The sequence below is a fragment of the Anticarsia gemmatalis genome, chromosome 23, assembly GCF_050436995.1.
Source record: "Anticarsia gemmatalis isolate Benzon Research Colony breed Stoneville strain chromosome 23, ilAntGemm2 primary, whole genome shotgun sequence".
NCBI classification, from domain to species: domain Eukaryota; kingdom Metazoa; phylum Arthropoda; class Insecta; order Lepidoptera; family Erebidae; genus Anticarsia; species Anticarsia gemmatalis.
This window is the reverse complement of record NC_134767.1, coordinates 3,888,683-3,905,785: the sequence shown is the minus strand read 5'-3', so window position 1 is coordinate 3,905,785 and position 17,103 is coordinate 3,888,683. Positions and strand designations below refer to the sequence as shown.

General features: G+C 34.0%; 1 protein-coding gene across 4 annotated transcripts; it reads left to right on the top strand.

Annotated features, from left to right (window-relative positions):
- Positions 1 to 2,459: 2,459 nt before the first annotated feature.
- On the top strand, positions 2,460 to 16,865 carry LOC142983145 (uncharacterized). 4 transcript variants are annotated; one of them, XM_076130012.1, is made up of 5 exons: positions 2,460 to 3,261; positions 4,223 to 4,333; positions 7,300 to 7,387; positions 16,010 to 16,112; positions 16,595 to 16,865. In XM_076130012.1, the coding sequence occupies exons 1-5, from the start codon at positions 2,546 to 2,548 to the stop codon at positions 16,801 to 16,803; spliced, it is 1,227 nt and encodes a 408-aa protein (XP_075986127.1). In that variant the 5' UTR covers positions 2,460 to 2,545; the 3' UTR covers positions 16,804 to 16,865. The 4 variants fall into 4 exon arrangements, with proteins under 4 accessions (XP_075986127.1, XP_075986126.1, XP_075986125.1 ...); XM_076130011.1 differs by having other exon boundaries at positions 16,580 to 16,865; XM_076130010.1 differs by having other exon boundaries at positions 16,010 to 16,145.
- Positions 16,866 to 17,103: the final 238 nt, after the last annotated feature.

The following is a 17,103-nucleotide window of genomic DNA, read 5'->3' as shown; positions in this document are numbered from 1 at the left end:
ATTACAGATACAAAGAACAGATTTTCTTGAATTTTCCAGTTTATTATATACATTTTAGTCAGTCGATTTTGGAGAATATCCACATTATCCCTAAAACATCGCAATTAAGATGAACAACCCTATTCCTTAAAAAACCTTAAATGACTGAAATATTTAACTAATTAGTAATACTTACTATTTTATTCGATAAAAAAATAATTTCTCAGCATTTGTCTTCACATGATAAAACCAAATTAGAATTTTCTTTTACTACTTTAAGACTATTTATATTAACACTCCTTGACTCACTTACCAATATTAATATCAAATATTGATTACATTTATAATTCGTACCCAGAAACCTCGTTCATATTAAATTACTAGCACCGTTCATTCCTCGTTTAGTTATCAATTAAGCCTACACTCACGTTATCCTATTATATGTCATTTTCTATGTTATAAATTATAAATCTATGAATATAAATTGGTGTTATAATTAAACGTTGGTGACGAGGGGATGTGGCCTAGTTTCTTAGTAATCAAATTTTAATGTAAGGTGATATTTTGGTTTTTGGGTCGTGTTATCAATTTTCGTGTTAAGATTATTTTGTCTCTGTAGAACACAATTAAATACGTAGAATAAAACGTCTATTGTAAACTGATAGCCACACAAGATATCTCTTATTGTAGAATTACCCATATACACAATATGGTATAGGAAAATACTGAAATTTTTTGTTGCACTGTGAAAATTTGCTCTATCAAGATGTTTTGTATCCATTGTACCTACATATCTAGTTAGTAATTGTTTTGTGAACCTGCAATAGGCTTGCGCTAACAGAAAGTCACAATTTGATTGCCATAAAAACAGACAGTATTGTGCTTGTCTATCATTCGCATTTCGATCAATTTTGCAACATCAACTGCGACCAAAGTATTAAAAAAATAATCAACTTTCAATTTAATCTCCAAAACGTGGTAAAAATAAAACTCTATAAAATTAATCTCCATAATGCAGCAATTTGCTTCGCTGTTTTATAAATGAATTTTTAAGTTTCAAAACTTTACTTATTACTAGACTAGACGACAAATAAGTATTTTATAGCACTTTTGGAATTTCAATGTCCAAATAAGTACATCAGAAAAGCACTTAAAATTCGTTACAGAGTAAATTACGACAAGCTATAAAACCTTTTTCAACTTTTATGCCTTAATTTTTATTAAAGCAACAATTTTACGATTGCAACACAATGAAAATATAAGTTAGCAATTTTTCAAATGCAGTTATGGAAACCAACTATTACTAAACAAAAATGAAACTACACCCTATGTTTAAAGAAATAAGGTTGAGAATCCAATGATGGTGATTTAAGAACGGTAAATTTAAATTGGTCTAAAATAGATTTTATCAAAGCAACACTGTTTGGAGAAGTAACGCTGAATAGTAAGCAATTAATTAGAGTCGATTTGATTACGGGCTAGTTTTACAAGTGCCTCGTCGATTCAATTATGAAGGACTAATACAGAGTGTGAACTCAACTTTATACAAAGTTAAATGGAGAAATTGGTGAAACCTCTTGCTGTTTGTATTTAGTTGGGGTATTGGTAGTTTTTGGTCGATTGGCTATACATTTGCCTTCATAAAAATAATCAAGCTAGCCTAGTAATAAAACTTACATATGGTATTGTAATAAGAATCAAACGGTTTATTTTTATCAAAGATTTTCGACTTTATCTGTCCCCGAAAATCATTATCAAATCTTTACAAAAAATTATATCGGGATTATTTTGGGAATTAAAAAACATTTCGCAAACACTATAACTTGTTCTATATATCATGATTTATATCCAAATATACATAAAAAAATTAAATAATGCTACCGTAAACTTAATCAGTAAATGCTTAAGAACTTGCTTGATATCTCAATGATAGCGAAACTACTTCTGAATATTTTGTTATTTTACATTGAGTATATAAACCTCTTCACAAAATACACTAATAATAACTAACGCGATTACACGCAGCGACGAGCAAAGCAAAACATTTTGCATTTCATTCCCGTTTACGTACAAATTCTACCAAATACAAGTCGCAATAAACGTGCAATGTATATTAGAAATATACTAGAATGTTCCGGATAAACCAATGCACTAGGATTAGGCTGACCACAAACTGTGGGGACCGGTGTCTCGACCGTAACCTCTGCGAAACTACTGCCTTCTGAATTGTTTAAGGATTTTATTTAGATCCTAGTTCTGGTTTAGTGCGGTTTCTGAATTAAAATAAAGTTGCAGAAATTTCTCAACAACGTTATATGGAACTACAGTAATTAAATCTCAATGTATGGTATTTTCTAACACTTGCTGTAAATGCAACGATATCGTATGATTAAATTAATAAGAAAATTAGAGCTATGAAACTTTTTCAAATAAATTTCAAATACTTTGACAGTAAAATAAAAACAAACTAATACAAAACGTCAAACTGTCAAACACTGCATCATTCGTACAGGATTTATTTTAAATATATTTTGTTTTAAATATTACAAATGGTACGCAAGTATTAATGGAAGACAAGGAAAAAAATAGCAGTACAGATGAAGATAAAACTACGTCCGATGATAATACTGAAGCGAGTGAAGTAAGAGGTCATGGAAATGAAGATGCAGGTCCTTCGGGTTCACTAGCTTTGCCAGGGGCTGTACTAACAAAGAACACATACATAGCAAAACCTGGCATATCCAAATCAGAACATAGCATAAGACACATCATAACAAGCAAAGATGTAACCAACGCACTAAAATCCTTAAGTTTCGGTCCACCCTCGCAAGCAGTCAAAAATTTAAACCTAAAAGAACTCAAAATACCAATCCTCGATGATGAAAATTGCAGCAAAGATGATTCCACTACTCTTATTGACTTGAAAAAGTTTATGGCGTCGTGTTTCAAATTGAACAAGGAGCCGACGAATGCGCTTGTAATGAGCGAATTGCCGAGGCAGAACTTGCAAGCAGTGATAAGTTCTATGACAACTGAAGCCTCTGAGCCTCCGACTGTTAGTTGCATGAATAACACTATTCAGACGGAGATTATTCCAGTCAAACCAAATGAAGTAATAGTAACAAATTCTGTTGAGCCAAAAGTATCAAAAGTTGGTACTGAGAAAAAGAAGACTTCGGGAACGTTGTCTGAAAGGTCCGACTTGGGTGTAGCCCAGAGAGATTCACTCTCAAGCATCGGATCAAATGTTTGTCGTATATGTATGACGCGAGGAAGGGAAAGGTTGGTTCAAGCAAAGATATAGTACCCAAATGTTTATTTACTCCCGAAATGTTCGTTGTAGTGTTACATAAGATGTTTTTCTTTGGCAAACGTGTAGAATTGAGTTCGTTTTTTATTATACTTGGGAGATTGGACATTGAATATTATCAAGATGTATAAATCATTCTTGTACATACATTATTACGTAGACCGTAACTCTTAGAAACAATTTTATGTGTCGGCTGAATTATAGACAGAAATATGTTTTTATTATTTACAGATAATTTCCTACTTGACATAGAAACCCGAAAGGTCTTTATTTTATTTTTTGCTGCTCTTAAAACTATCTTAAAAACTACTGATTAGAGACTTCGAAAAATAAAACAATTGCTAGGTCGTTACATCAATATTTTCCAAGAATTCTAAAGCAGAACGAAAACTAAGTTATAGCTTGGATTTCCACAAACCCTCTGGGTGTAATTAGATTTATCGTGAGGCTGCAATCAATCTTGTATGGCCGGGTCGAGTGTGTTCTCTGACGGAGACTCCTAATTACTTATCATTATCCAATTATATGAACCATTTGTATGACGTAAACGGGTCACAACAATATGTGTTGTACTTTTTATTTGAAACATTTATTTCATTAAGCAATTTGTAGAATTTCTTACTTAGTCTTCCAATAAAGTTTTTTAATCGCTCTGAACCGGTTTAAGTTGATTTATCAAAGTTTTATGGAGTGTAATTTTAGGTTTATGGAAAAAAATAGGTTTTTGTTATCACATAATACCTTAAATTTTGAATACAAATCGATTCTTCACTTCTCACTGCCCTCACACAATCTGCCCAATGGAAGCTCATCAAAATATTTCAATAAACTTTTCATTTCATTTCAATCTTTCCAGACAGAGTTCTTAAAGTTTACTCAGTTTTCAACTATCGTCAAACATCTTTCTAGTGTTTCAAATAGTTTTTCTTACAGATTGATATCGCCGTGCAACTGCAAGGGGTCGTTAGCAAACGTGCACCTGAGCTGTCTCGAGAGATGGCTCAACCAAGTCGGGAGGAACCACTGTGAGCTGTGTGGATTCAGGTATGTGTTACTCACATTTATATTACATACTTTTATAATTAAAAAATATCAAGTGGCCACATTTAATTACTTCCTATATCCTAATTTTTCTTAGGTCATATTCCTTCAAATTTTTAAACACTTGGCATATCATGTGGCATATGAAGTGTATTGTGACTGATAATGGTTCGAAAATAGGTCAATGTCAATAGTTCTCGTCATGTGTATTATAGTTGATAGACAGTTATTTGCTGACAAAACGTAATGCAAGCAAATGGTAGTAAATTTTGATTTTGATCATATTTTCTGTAAATTGTAGAAAGAAGAAAAACGTTTTAAATCGTTGCAGAAGTTCATGATAAAAATCAATAGGCAATAAAATTACCCACTTCTTAAACTTTTATTTACATAACGGCAAATATCTTTAGAAAATCGTATAGCGACAAAAACGTCGGACGCGAAGTTGTCGATATTCGATTGTTAAAACTTTATGAACGGTTTCAAATCGAGTGGAACAGTTGGGCAACTCGCCCCGGGCTCATTCCCTCCACAGACAGGTAGGGCTGTTTGTTTCATACTTATCTTTGGACTAGGAATTGCCCCCGGTATTGTTCAATTCAGTCTCAAAGCAAGTGAGGTTTTCAAATATTATTGAAGTTTCATTATCGCCATGCATCACTCAGTCTATAGAAATCCGTTTTAGTAGTGGTAACAACAATGTTTTGAGAAGATTTCGTTACCTTATCGAAACACTAACCACCGGTTTCTGAGGTACATTTAGCAGTAGTTTATCTATTCAATAGCGTCTAAACTCATATAAAAAAACACTATTGAATAAATAAACTACCGCTAAATGTACTTAGAAACCGGGCATAAAACATTGTAATGATTGGGACCGTTCTTTCAATTTCTTCAGTGATTATCTTTTGTATTTTTAACGTAATCTTGGAACAAAAATGTCACTTGGACTTATCTCAAGCATACATTCGAAAAGTAACATATTCATATTCCAAGGGACATTTCTGAAATGTTAAACATTATTTTTATTTATTGTCCTACCAGCCCTGCCCAGGTGGACTAGTTACAGTTTAAATTTAATTCCATCAGCCGCAATATTGTGAACTAAATTACGCCTTCGGTTTCATTCTGTTATTAAACTGGACCGATCAAATGGTGTAATAGATGACGATTTTTTTTTATTATTTTATTAATAGATGACGAAATATAAAAAAAATGCATGGATCTATTCGTGAATATTGTGCGTGACTTTCGTTTGTTATTGAAACTTTTCTTGTATCCTTTCTGCAGGATATTTCTTCGTAAACTAAGGAAATGAATACGTAAGGCCACCACATACATTTTGCTAAGCATACAAGTCTTGAACAAATATAAAGCAATCTACGTTTGTTTATTGCAAAACAAATAATCTGTACCGAATACAAGCCATTACAAATGTATACAATTCACATTTGCTAGCTTTGGATTTTTACCCGAATCTTCATAAGAAGCTAATGGTTCCAGCCAAATATCCTCAAATCAAATAACTAATCGAATTAATATTAATCCCAATTATTCATCCTTCATAATTCCATCGGTTTTTAAAAAAGTTGATTTCAATAATGACAGAGATTATGTCTGTCCAAGATAAAGATTTCATTCATCCCGGCACGGATTCGACGAATTTGTCAAAGAATTTAATACCGTGCCCGATTTCATTGGGATCTTCTAATTAAATGCAGCTGAGTTTCAGAGAGGGGTTGCCATCTATTATTACGTTTTTGATCGAACAATTTTTCAAATACTGCGGTTTATCACTACGCGATCGCTTTATTGAAATGTTTAGATCTTTCGAAGTATTTATATAGTATTTTTTTATAAACTGCATTTTGCATTTTGTACCTCTGTGATGCGGGCGGTAGTGTATCCGTCTGCTGATCATGAGGTATTGGGTTCGATTTTGGACAAAGCGCTATTGGTATTTTCAAATTGTTGTTAAAATATTTCGCAATAGTTGAGTTTGGTAACGTGCGCGGCATATAGCAATAAGCTCACCCCCTTTTATTTAGTACTTACATTGTGAATGGCGAAACGTAAATGTATTTAATGCACCTCTGCCTACACCATCGGGCATAAAAGGCATGATATTATGTATGTAGGTTATACACTAAATATTTGTGTGCTTTCATGCTAGAGACTTTGATAAGTCTTATTGTGATTTCAAAACAGTTATAGTGAATTGTATTTATCGCTGCTAATTTTATGATGTCTGACAAATAATAAGTCACGAATAAATGAACTGTTGAAGCGCAAAACGACTTGACCTATCACGGAGTCTTGTCATAACAAAGCCAGGACAGTTGGCAATTGGCACGTGTTGTCCCAAGACATTTTAATACTTGATGAAATGCTAAATTCTATTCTTGAATCATAATACGGTTAGATAATAACTCTAATAATCGTTTTTAAGAGTTCTACTCTAAGTTGTCAAGAATCGGCAATACGGTTGATTGCAATGTCTCTCAGTTTTTGGAAAAAACTAGAATTGATGTTTCAATTCTTCTGTTCAAACAGTTTTTCAACTGTATGTTATGAATTTAGCATGTTTCTAGTGACGTTATCTAATTCAGAAAAGAAATTCAAAAAATGTATTCTTGATTTTTACTGTAAACCAGTTTACATGATCTCCCATACCACGAATCCCATACAATAAAATTTTATTTCGACTCCAATACAACGATCAACTTAATAAAATTTAATAAATGTGGCTGCATTTTCATCAACTTTTCTCTAAACCTGTTGCTGTCTAATAAACATTACAACATTAATATACTGATCAACTACAACGAAATACAACACGTCACGCAGATCATCCGTCAATTCCAAAGACCCATTCACCTAACCGATTCATTGGCCACGTCAGAGGCAGACCAATCAATTCCATCTCCATTCTCGATACTGTCCACTGAAATGCCTTTATTTTTTTCCAGTTATCCGGCTATTCGCACACCCCGTTACACAGTACTGCAAGCGCTTAGGCTGTGGTTCGGCAATCCGCGGAACAGGAGCCATTTACAGGTGAAACGATAGTTTTATGTACTAGTCAATCGAATTTGAATAGTTCGTGGATTGGATTCTTTATGGCCAACTGTTTTATTAAGTTCCAATGGGGTGTAGAAACTGTTGGGTTGTGTTTGTTTACGCAACTAAAAAGTTACATACAAAAGCTGAAAAGGATTTTTGGGAAGTATGTCAGTTCCAAAATTGATGGATTTTCGTTTCTTTCGGATTAAAATGAAAAAAAAGTCTTGATCTTTCACATATTTAAGGTTAACTTATTAGTACTTTTGCTTTGGCTGCCATTCATTTCTATTAGAAAATTGGACTTAATTAATAAGACGTTTCTATTTAAACTAGAAACTATTATTACAGTATCAATAGATACTATTTATGAACCCGTCTTACTTAAAACATAGTTTACGAAAGTTCTATTGATAACTACTCACCGACAGACCATCTAAAGTCTAAACTTAGAAGACATAGACATTTATCGACGTTTGTAAAGTGAGATCGGTAACACCTCTACCCGGCTATCTGTACCTGCCCGGATATAACGTCCGTCCGGACATTGCTAAGCCGGTCATACGTCCGGATTTCACCGGCCGTTCGATTTTAAGACACCGTTCCGGCTTCTGTCCGGATTAGAAAAATTGCACGGCTTATGGTATATTGAAAGCAGTTTGGTTCTTCTTTAACCTATTTTCCTATCTAATATTGTATAAAAATGAATCGCCAAACGTTAGCAACTTATAAACGCAATTTAGCGCTAAACTCAAGAACGGCTGAACCGATTTTGCTAATTCTTTTTGTATAATATTCCTTAAAGTAAGGCTTACAGAGAGAAAATTGAAAAATACAAAGTCCGCTGGGTCGACTAAAAGTTAGATAATTTCATTCAAAGATTATCCCTCGAAATTAATTTTGACTACTGAATCTCATACCTATGTCACACAATCGATAAAAATACAACATTATTCCTAATAAAAAAATATACCTAAAAAACCGAAAAAATCGGTTATTTACAGAGTATTGAAAACAGTTTCGTTCTCTTTTTTTATATCAACAAAAATACGCCATGATATTGTTTTTCCTTATGCCTATTTTATACTCCCATAGCGTGTGTTCGAGTGATAAAAAGTTTAATGTTTGCTTTTATTCTACAAGTCAAATTCAAGTTTTTTGTTATTTTTTACTAGGGCAACTACAAAGATTTGTGATGTTTCGTCACGCGACAATAGTTTTTTAAGTTTATTTTTTCATAAATACACCTATCGGAAGTATGAACCTTATCTTATAAATCCAGTCTTTATTCAGCGAAAAAAATTGATTTCTATTTATAGTCATTATTTCGTAGACAAAATAAAGTTTGAACAATTAAAGACAAATATGGCGGTCAAAATGTTTCCTTGCATCAATGCCGTTACACAAACTGTCATAGACTCAACCTAACCATTAATTACTGAAGTAAATCTACTCGTACATAGTACACACGTAATAAAACCCCTACATATTACACCAGTCTGAATATTACTGAGTATGTAGAAACTACAAACACAATTAGTGTTAGCACCAGACCAGATGCTCTTTACTACAAAGCTTGAAATATGCTCCGTAAACGAATTTCGTTGGAATGGAGACCGAATTCGCTGTTAGCATTTTATTTTAGCGTTCATCATACAAAATGCTGGTCGATTTTTAAAACGTTTGTAATTCAGGTGTGTGATTACTCCATGATTTATAAATTGCCAGTATTATTTTTAAAGGTCATAAAATAAATTAAAAAAAAATGCGGGTGCTGTTGAAGTCTATTTTTTGTAATTTATGATGTTGGCTGTACATATTGCAATTGTTTTTTTTTTATTCTGTTTCTATGCGCCAAAAGTTTACTGCATCGTTAAAATTTGTCAAGAGAAGTACCTCTTATTTGTAAGAATAAATATGTTTAGGAATGTCACAGGTTCAAATAAAAACCAGCTATGGGTTTTTTTTATTTTATAATGGTTTAAAACGCATAACAAAACTTTTGATATTTTCGATAGTCTCTCAGAACTTTCCCAAATAAAATCACTATTAATTTTTACCTACCCAACCATCAAGATTTCTATTTAATTTCTAATTAGGCAATCAAATTGCTTGACATACAGATATTTCAGTTAACAAACACGCCTAATAATTTGGTAGGAAACGTACAATTTGTGCAAAACAAGCGCGCCTATTTCCTTTCGCTTTCATCAGCAGTTCTGCTTGGCAATGAAACGTTGGTGCTGACAACAGAATTACAGCTACTACTTAGAGAGAATTAATGACGACGCAGTACCAGACGTTTGATACCACTTGCTCTTGCTGTTTTGATAGCGAAGTCATTGATTTTGTTTTATAAGGTTGACTTAGAAATGAGTTTGTGGGTTATCTTTATGGAAGCCGGTACCAATATGCTATCGACTGTAGTCACATTCTAGGGTTTGAGATGGAAAAGTAATTAAAATCAGAATGGACTAGTAAGTAATAAAAAAATCATTATCAATTCACAGTGGTTCAAACGTATGCCACAGCCGATAACAAAGTCTGGGTTTGATTCCTGTGTCAGAAACAATGCTACTGGGCTTTTTCTAATTTCTTTTAATATTATATTTAATTAACGTGCGAGAGAAGTCAGAGTTAGCCGTGCCATATTTATAGTAGAAGGCTCATAATTTATCATATCAGAACTATTCAGTTAATTAACGGCAAAACGTGGTTCAATTTCATACTTCTATGCCTACTTCTTCGGGGATAACAGGCTTAAACGGACAATTAAACGCAAAGTTTTATGTATCATTAAACCTAGATAGGCCGGTTACAATACATTACACGTCGTAAAACGACATCCCAAACATAAAATCGATACACTCTGTGACCACGAAACATCGTGAACACCAATGTACCCTGATTGGTGTAATCGTGTAATTTCAATGTAAATCTCAATAGGCCTGTCACTAGGCATGTTTGCAGAGATCAGTTACGATTAACACTAAGTTATTTGATTGGTAAGGGTTTTCCTCGAGCGATTTCGAACTGTGGTCATTGTAAAGGTCGCTTAGTTTTGTTTGGGATAGAAGAAGCTGTTACTATCCGCCGGTTTCTGAATGGGTTCATTTAACGGTAGTTTATCTATTCAATAGCGTTTTTTATATGAGCTTTAACGCTATTGAATAGGTAAACTACCGCTAAATGTACCTAAGAAACCTAAAAGGGTAAGATAATTAGTATATGTTTCTTTTTACGTTTTATTGTGTTATAGATACTTTATGTACTGCTAAGTTTACAAGCATTCCATTTAATAGATACATATAGCAGGCGTTAGATTGTCAGCATTTATGTTAACAGGCACATCGATGTTTAAACGGTTAAGTATCTAAATGTGGAGTGATTCTCTCTTCTTTGTTCCTATAAAAATAGTCAGTGAAATCACCACTTAAGACCGCTCTTGCTGTTTTTTTATACAAGTGCTTTTTTGAATATTCGTTGAGTAAAAGGAAATCATGGAATTTTAATAGTCAATTTATTTAGACTAAAACAAAAAATCTTTAGACCATATACCAAGGGCACCGAAAGTTGCAAAACTTCACTTACGACTAACATTATGTTATCACTGGCACTTCAGTTCCTTTCATTCCCACCTAATTGTTGTTCTTTTTTCCCTTCAACTCCCTCTAACCTAAAGAATAGGTGAATCCCAATCTCGAGTACGATTGACAAACGAGGCAAATGCGACTCAAGTCTCAATATGTCCTTGTGACGTCAATCCACGTCATAACCAGATCGTAATCGTTTGTTGGAGGCGTTGAAAAATATTGATGTGGAATTCTGGGTGGCAAATATTGAGCAGTTTCAAGAAGACTAATATATTTCTATTCTATTCTATTAGAAAAAGACAACTCCCGCTCATAGAATTACTCTTTTATCGCGGGGACTTTTGCAAACATATACAAGTACAGCGAGACCCGAAACGACTAATTGTGGATCGTGGCCGTCAATTTAATGTTTGGTCGTTTTAAAATATTTAGGGTCAGTTGCACAGTTTAGAAATAAGTGTCAGATTAATCATCTGCTAAATAAAATGACAGCAAATGTATGCAAGGAGCTGTCAAAGTTCCATCTGATAAGCTATCTAATAGATATTTAGAAGTGGTGGTAATGTATCAATAGTATACAAAGTAAACATTCGATTCAAGGAAACGGTAAGTAAGTAAGTAAGTGTTCGTAAACGCGTCTTAATTACGAATGTTTGAGCTCGTGTAATTAAGCTAGCTATTGATTAATGACGTCATAGTTTGATGACGTATGTGTTTTACTATCGTCGTAACGTCAGCATTGACAGCCAGTACTAAGAACAGTACAGTACCGAGAACACCAATGATAGTTAATATGCGAGTTTTCTACTCGTAGCAAACCTCGTAGCTTGTAGCCGGTGATAGAAACTAAAATATACTCGGTCAAAATATACCCAAATGTTGCTACGGTTGTAGCAACTTGCGTAGCACCTGGCTACGACAAACGACTTGCATCGTTCAAAAGCAGAGGTACGGGAAGAAAGGAATGAGAATTTACACATTTGAACAACCTTTACTACTTACTTACATAAAAGGTTTGGTTTGTGTCTTACAATTGCTTTATTTTTAAACAATTTGTCACCAAATATACTAAAGACCTTGGTTTCATTATGGTTCCACAAGATCCAAATTCTCTACACCTATTGATTAATAACCTTACCGTTTCGAAAACCATGACGTCACTATATTAAATTCTGTCGTGTGACGTAATTTGAAAATTAACCGTCGCTTCGTCCCAATGTTTCTCAAACGTGACAATATTTCATACGCAACCGTTGACCGCAAGATGGCGTTGTCTTGTTAATGTCTTTACCCACTAAAGTGGACTAAGACGCGCGGTTTTTGCTATCTTAGAGCAGAAATATTAAAGTTTATTATGTGGCGAATGAATAGAATAAAAACTTAGGTAACTGATAATACTATTGGTAGTATTTGGTAGCCTTGATACGAAGCCGTTAAACAAAACACAACCTTATATTGTCTTGCGTCAATATGTTGTCATAAAGTAACTTTGAATGCAATATTAGATACAAAACTAAGTTATCAAGGCGTAATCTACAAGTCAAACTACTTCTTTCGTTTCTGACGGTTGTTGCATTTAGTTGCCGGGCTTCATTTCCTTTGTATTCGCGTTTTAAGCCGTTAGAAAAGTCGTCGCGTTTAAAAACTCGCGTCAACTAGCGTCCGATACAGTGTGGTGTTGTCCTAAACACGCTTGAAGCGACTTGACGTGACAAGACACGCACATATTGGATTTCTGTCGACTCTCTGTCACTTATTGAATTACGTTAGCGTCGCTTCGGTTTTACTTTGTTGTGTTCGTTCTGAAATATATTTATGAATGTGTCGATTTAAATTTCATATTCTGTTTCCGCGTGTGGAAAATGAGGTTGTATATTCTTGACATCTAATATACGGCGACAGTATTCTAAACAGGCGATGGGAGTTTTGTTTTCGATGTATTTTGCTAATGTAATCCACAAATTTTGTTTGGGATTCTCTGAACTATAAGCCAGGAAACAAATTTATTCATCCCCTTATATACCCGTAAGGCCTATTATAAGTCTAAATGGATAAAATGCAAGGTGACAGTTTTGAGAATCATTGGTATAGTTTGAACTTAGATTTTGAGCTTTCTTATTTAAATGACGTCTGACCTTCTTGAGGTTATCTAAACTTCAAAATCATTGGATATAGGTTTTTCTAAAACTAATGTTACCATCTAAAATTAATTATTCTAGCATAGGTACTTACCTATTGTTGTAAATAGTAATCAATTGATCGCTTAAGTACACCAATTTTGTAAGGACTAATAACAGAAAAATACAATGGCGCTGATTTGATTTTCATTTTTATTTTTAATTTATTCAATGAACACTACATTATTTATTCAAAATTTTAAGACTAAAGCAGTAAACCTATAACAAATTCACACTTTGGCACTGTTTGGCAGTATCGTGATTGTCTGTGCCGATGCGAAAAGCGCAACCGTTTTACTGAACACAATGCACGCACGTCATTTGATGGTACTACTATATTGTAAACTGTACAAAGACAAAGCTTCTTTGTTTAATAGTTTAGGGCCAGCTTTCAGCTTCTGGATAAATGTTGAATAAGCTACCTGAAAGAAAAAGTGTACACATTTCATACATTGCCATGCATGAAAGAAAGAAAATTTCAAAAATATCATACTGATTCAAAATTAGGGATACCGCTATAAAATCTCTTTCAGTCTTTTTTTAAACTAACTTCGCGTTAAGAACAGCGAATCTTATGTTTATGAGTCTTTTAATAGACAGGCAATGTACACGAAATACAATGGCTGGTACTAAACTATTATCAATTTGCAAGCCTCATAAATGTTAAATTGGTTTCTTTTGCGAATCGAACCTACTACACTTGGCAAGAATTTTGGCATTTGCTAATCCCTAGTTACTTATCAAAACAATTGCTTGGGCGGTTCAGTAAGTAAAGGTTACAAGCTTGGTCTTGGTCTACTTATTATGATGCTTATTCGTGTCGTTTCGTACTGCGTGTTACTAACCTGCTTAGTTGATTGACTGTTCAATATGAACGCTCATACAGTCATGGAAAGTAAACAGCACTTATCGTATTATTTCATGAATCAATAAGTTCTATGTATGAACTGATTAAACACTTCTTTTTTTAGGTTTTCAAAAGTTACTACCAAAAAAATACTATGAAAAATACTAATACAATTACTATAAAAGACATACTACTTGGTTTAGTTTTGTTTCAGATACCTGAAAATTGTCTATGTAAGCATCTTAAAACAAACTTGTCATTTACAAACAATAGCAAATGTCCGTCTCTTTACGTGCCTTCCAAAACACGGAGAAGAACAATTCTAATACTATTAAGCGGTCACAAAAATTATAAAACAAATAAGTTTAGGAATACTGTAGTTAGTCGAGCTAGTGTAATAGTCAAGAAATTAGACCACAATTTTCAAAACAAACTTTAAAATCGATTCACAGAACCAAGTCTTTAGGAAATCTCGCTGTGACGGCGATGATGATGAAATATTCGAGCGATATAACAATGTCACGACAAATCTACGGGTTCGCCCAGTGTTCCGGCATTATGTACCACTTTTGACAAATACCCTTTAGACGGGGAACCCCCCTTGTTAGTTACAGCCATATTTCATCTAGCAAAAACGTCTTCAAGGACGGAGTTCTGGTTTATTTTTAGAATTAGTTTTAGTTAACGATTGATAGATATAGGCGAAGAAGTTGCCGAGAGTTTCTTGATAGGTCGCGTAGGCTTTACCCTGCGGCAGTAAAATACTTTGATAATCATAATATTTAGGGACTATTACAAACATACAATCAATGGACACAAAGTACTACCAGGCCTGAAACCACTATTTGAGGATCGCACAAATAATTGTCGCGTAAGTATAGGAATTGAACCCATGACCTCTCCACGATTGGTAGTGGCGTGGCTGCCACTTCAACCACTGCGCAACGGAGGCGGTCGATATGAAAAAGTGATCCTCTGAAATCGCTGAAAAATATTTGTCTATAAATATTATTTGAGTTTAGGTTGCATTTCTTTAGTTTATATGAAGCTTGTCCTTTACTCAAATCGTTTGTGTGTATCATAATGCGTTACTCTATATCATTTTAATAAACGATTCCCTTGAGCAGATGTTGCAATCTCTACACTTGGTACTTAAAATCAAATTATTGTTAAAGAAAATTGCTTTTTATATAACTGGCCTATTATTATTTGGTTTAATATCATCAAAATTGAAATTAAAATACGTTATTACAGTAGAATATTGCTTACAGTAATATTTTGATATATTATACCATCTTATTCTGTTCTATATCTAAGTCTGTTCAGATTTTTCGGTTAACAATTCCATAGAAAGCCCAGAGTTAGGAAATGAAGTGGTAGAATGTATCTACAAAACACATTGCAATGACAAAACAACAGTAATACGTTAAAAATATTACGTTAAATACTAGATAGATTCCGTATTGATATTATTCGAATCCGTACTAGACCACATCCAAAATTATGTAACTTTAGCCCAATATCCCTTAGAGCTCTGCCTCACTAGGACGCCATAGACCACAGCCAAAATTATGTAACTTTAGCCCAATATCCCTTAGAGCTCTGCCTCACTAGGACGCCATAGACCACAGCCAAAATTATGTAACTTTAGCCCAATATCCCTTAGAGCTCTGCCTCACTAGGACGCCATAGACCACAGCCAAAATTATGTAACTTTAGCCCAATATCCATTAGAGCTCTGCCTCACTAGGACGCCATAGCGGCGTCGCTGACTCGCTGGCTACGTATCCAATAGGTTAATATTGGAATATCACGTTGCCACACCGTCGCCACGTGAGTTAGGTGACATACATTTCAATATTAACTGCTTGGATACGTAGCAGCGACGCCGCCATGGCGTCCTAGTGAGGCAAGGCTTTTAGAAAAGAAAACCCAGCATCCCTTCAAAAAAAGGGCAGAATTTTCCCGTACCAACTAATACATAAATGGTTTTATTTCACAGTCTGACTGCCTGATATTCTGGCTCCTATCGACCGTGACGGCAGGGCTGCTGGCAGTATGCATCGTTGGCACACAATACTTTGTGATTGAGGGCAGTAATTTTGGTAAGCTTGATGCAGGCGTTAGAAAAGAGGAAGGTGTGTTTTGTTCTTTTTTTGTTTTATTGTTTTTGAATTCAATGTTTTTTTTTAATATATAATTACGAATTAAAATAGCTTAATCTAGAGCTGTGGTAACGTCTAAGATACTTTTTTTCTCGTTACTTTTGCAAGTTGGATTCAACAAAGTCGAGGGGTTCGATTCCTAAGTTGAATTAAAAATATACTTAGAATTATTTTACTTGATGAATGGAAATAAAAATATGGCACCATTAAATTGTTCGGCCTGCTAGTTTTCCAAAAATTGAAGAATCATTGTAGTGAAAATCGCTAAATAATGTCATCAGATATTTAGTTACATGCTGTTCCCTACTTAGAATATTTCTATTAAAAAAAACAATTTTCAAACACATTTCTGAAATACTCCAGGAGATTCTATTCGGTAAATAACAGACTTAAAAAATATACTGCAGTTAATGTAATTTCAGGTATATCCCATCGTATCACAGAGACTGCTATGGACTTCTTCATGGCTATAGTTCTTTGTGGGTACTCTGTGACGGTATACCTTCTTTGGAAAGACCATTACGTGATGTGGAACCGATGGAGAAGGGCTAATGTGAATGTAAGACTGCTACTTAGCCCAGACGCCAACCCAGTACCTTTCGTACCAAGGACGAGGTACAATGTCGTGTAATATTTTTATTTTGTTCTGTTCAAATCAGTTTAATAAATGGAATGATTTTTAGTTTGATTTCGCATTTTTGTTTTTTCTTGTAATTTAATTAATGGCCGACGTTCTATCGGCGGATAATTCTTTTTGACGAATCACTTTACTGGTTTGATGATTATAATCTGAAACGCCAAAGTTATTCCTCGAATAAAGTTATTTGATAATTGAAAAACTTTATCTAAAAGCAGCTAGATGCATGGCAAACTATTTTGAAGGTAGCAAATTCTGCTACTCACATCCACCTGATTAAAATCTACTGGTAAA

Coding starts and splice junctions, on each gene's coding strand:
- LOC142983145 (XM_076130009.1), top strand. CDS start 2,546: ATGGAAGACAAGGAAAAAAATAGCAGTACAGATGAAGATAAAACTACG. Junction 7,388..16,009: donor GGAACAGGAGCCATTTACAG/GTGAAACGATAG, acceptor TTTATTTCACAG/TCTGACTGCCTGATATTCTG. Junction 16,146..16,579: donor AGGCGTTAGAAAAGAGGAAG/GTGTGTTTTGTT, acceptor AATATACTGCAG/TTAATGTAATTTCAGGTATA.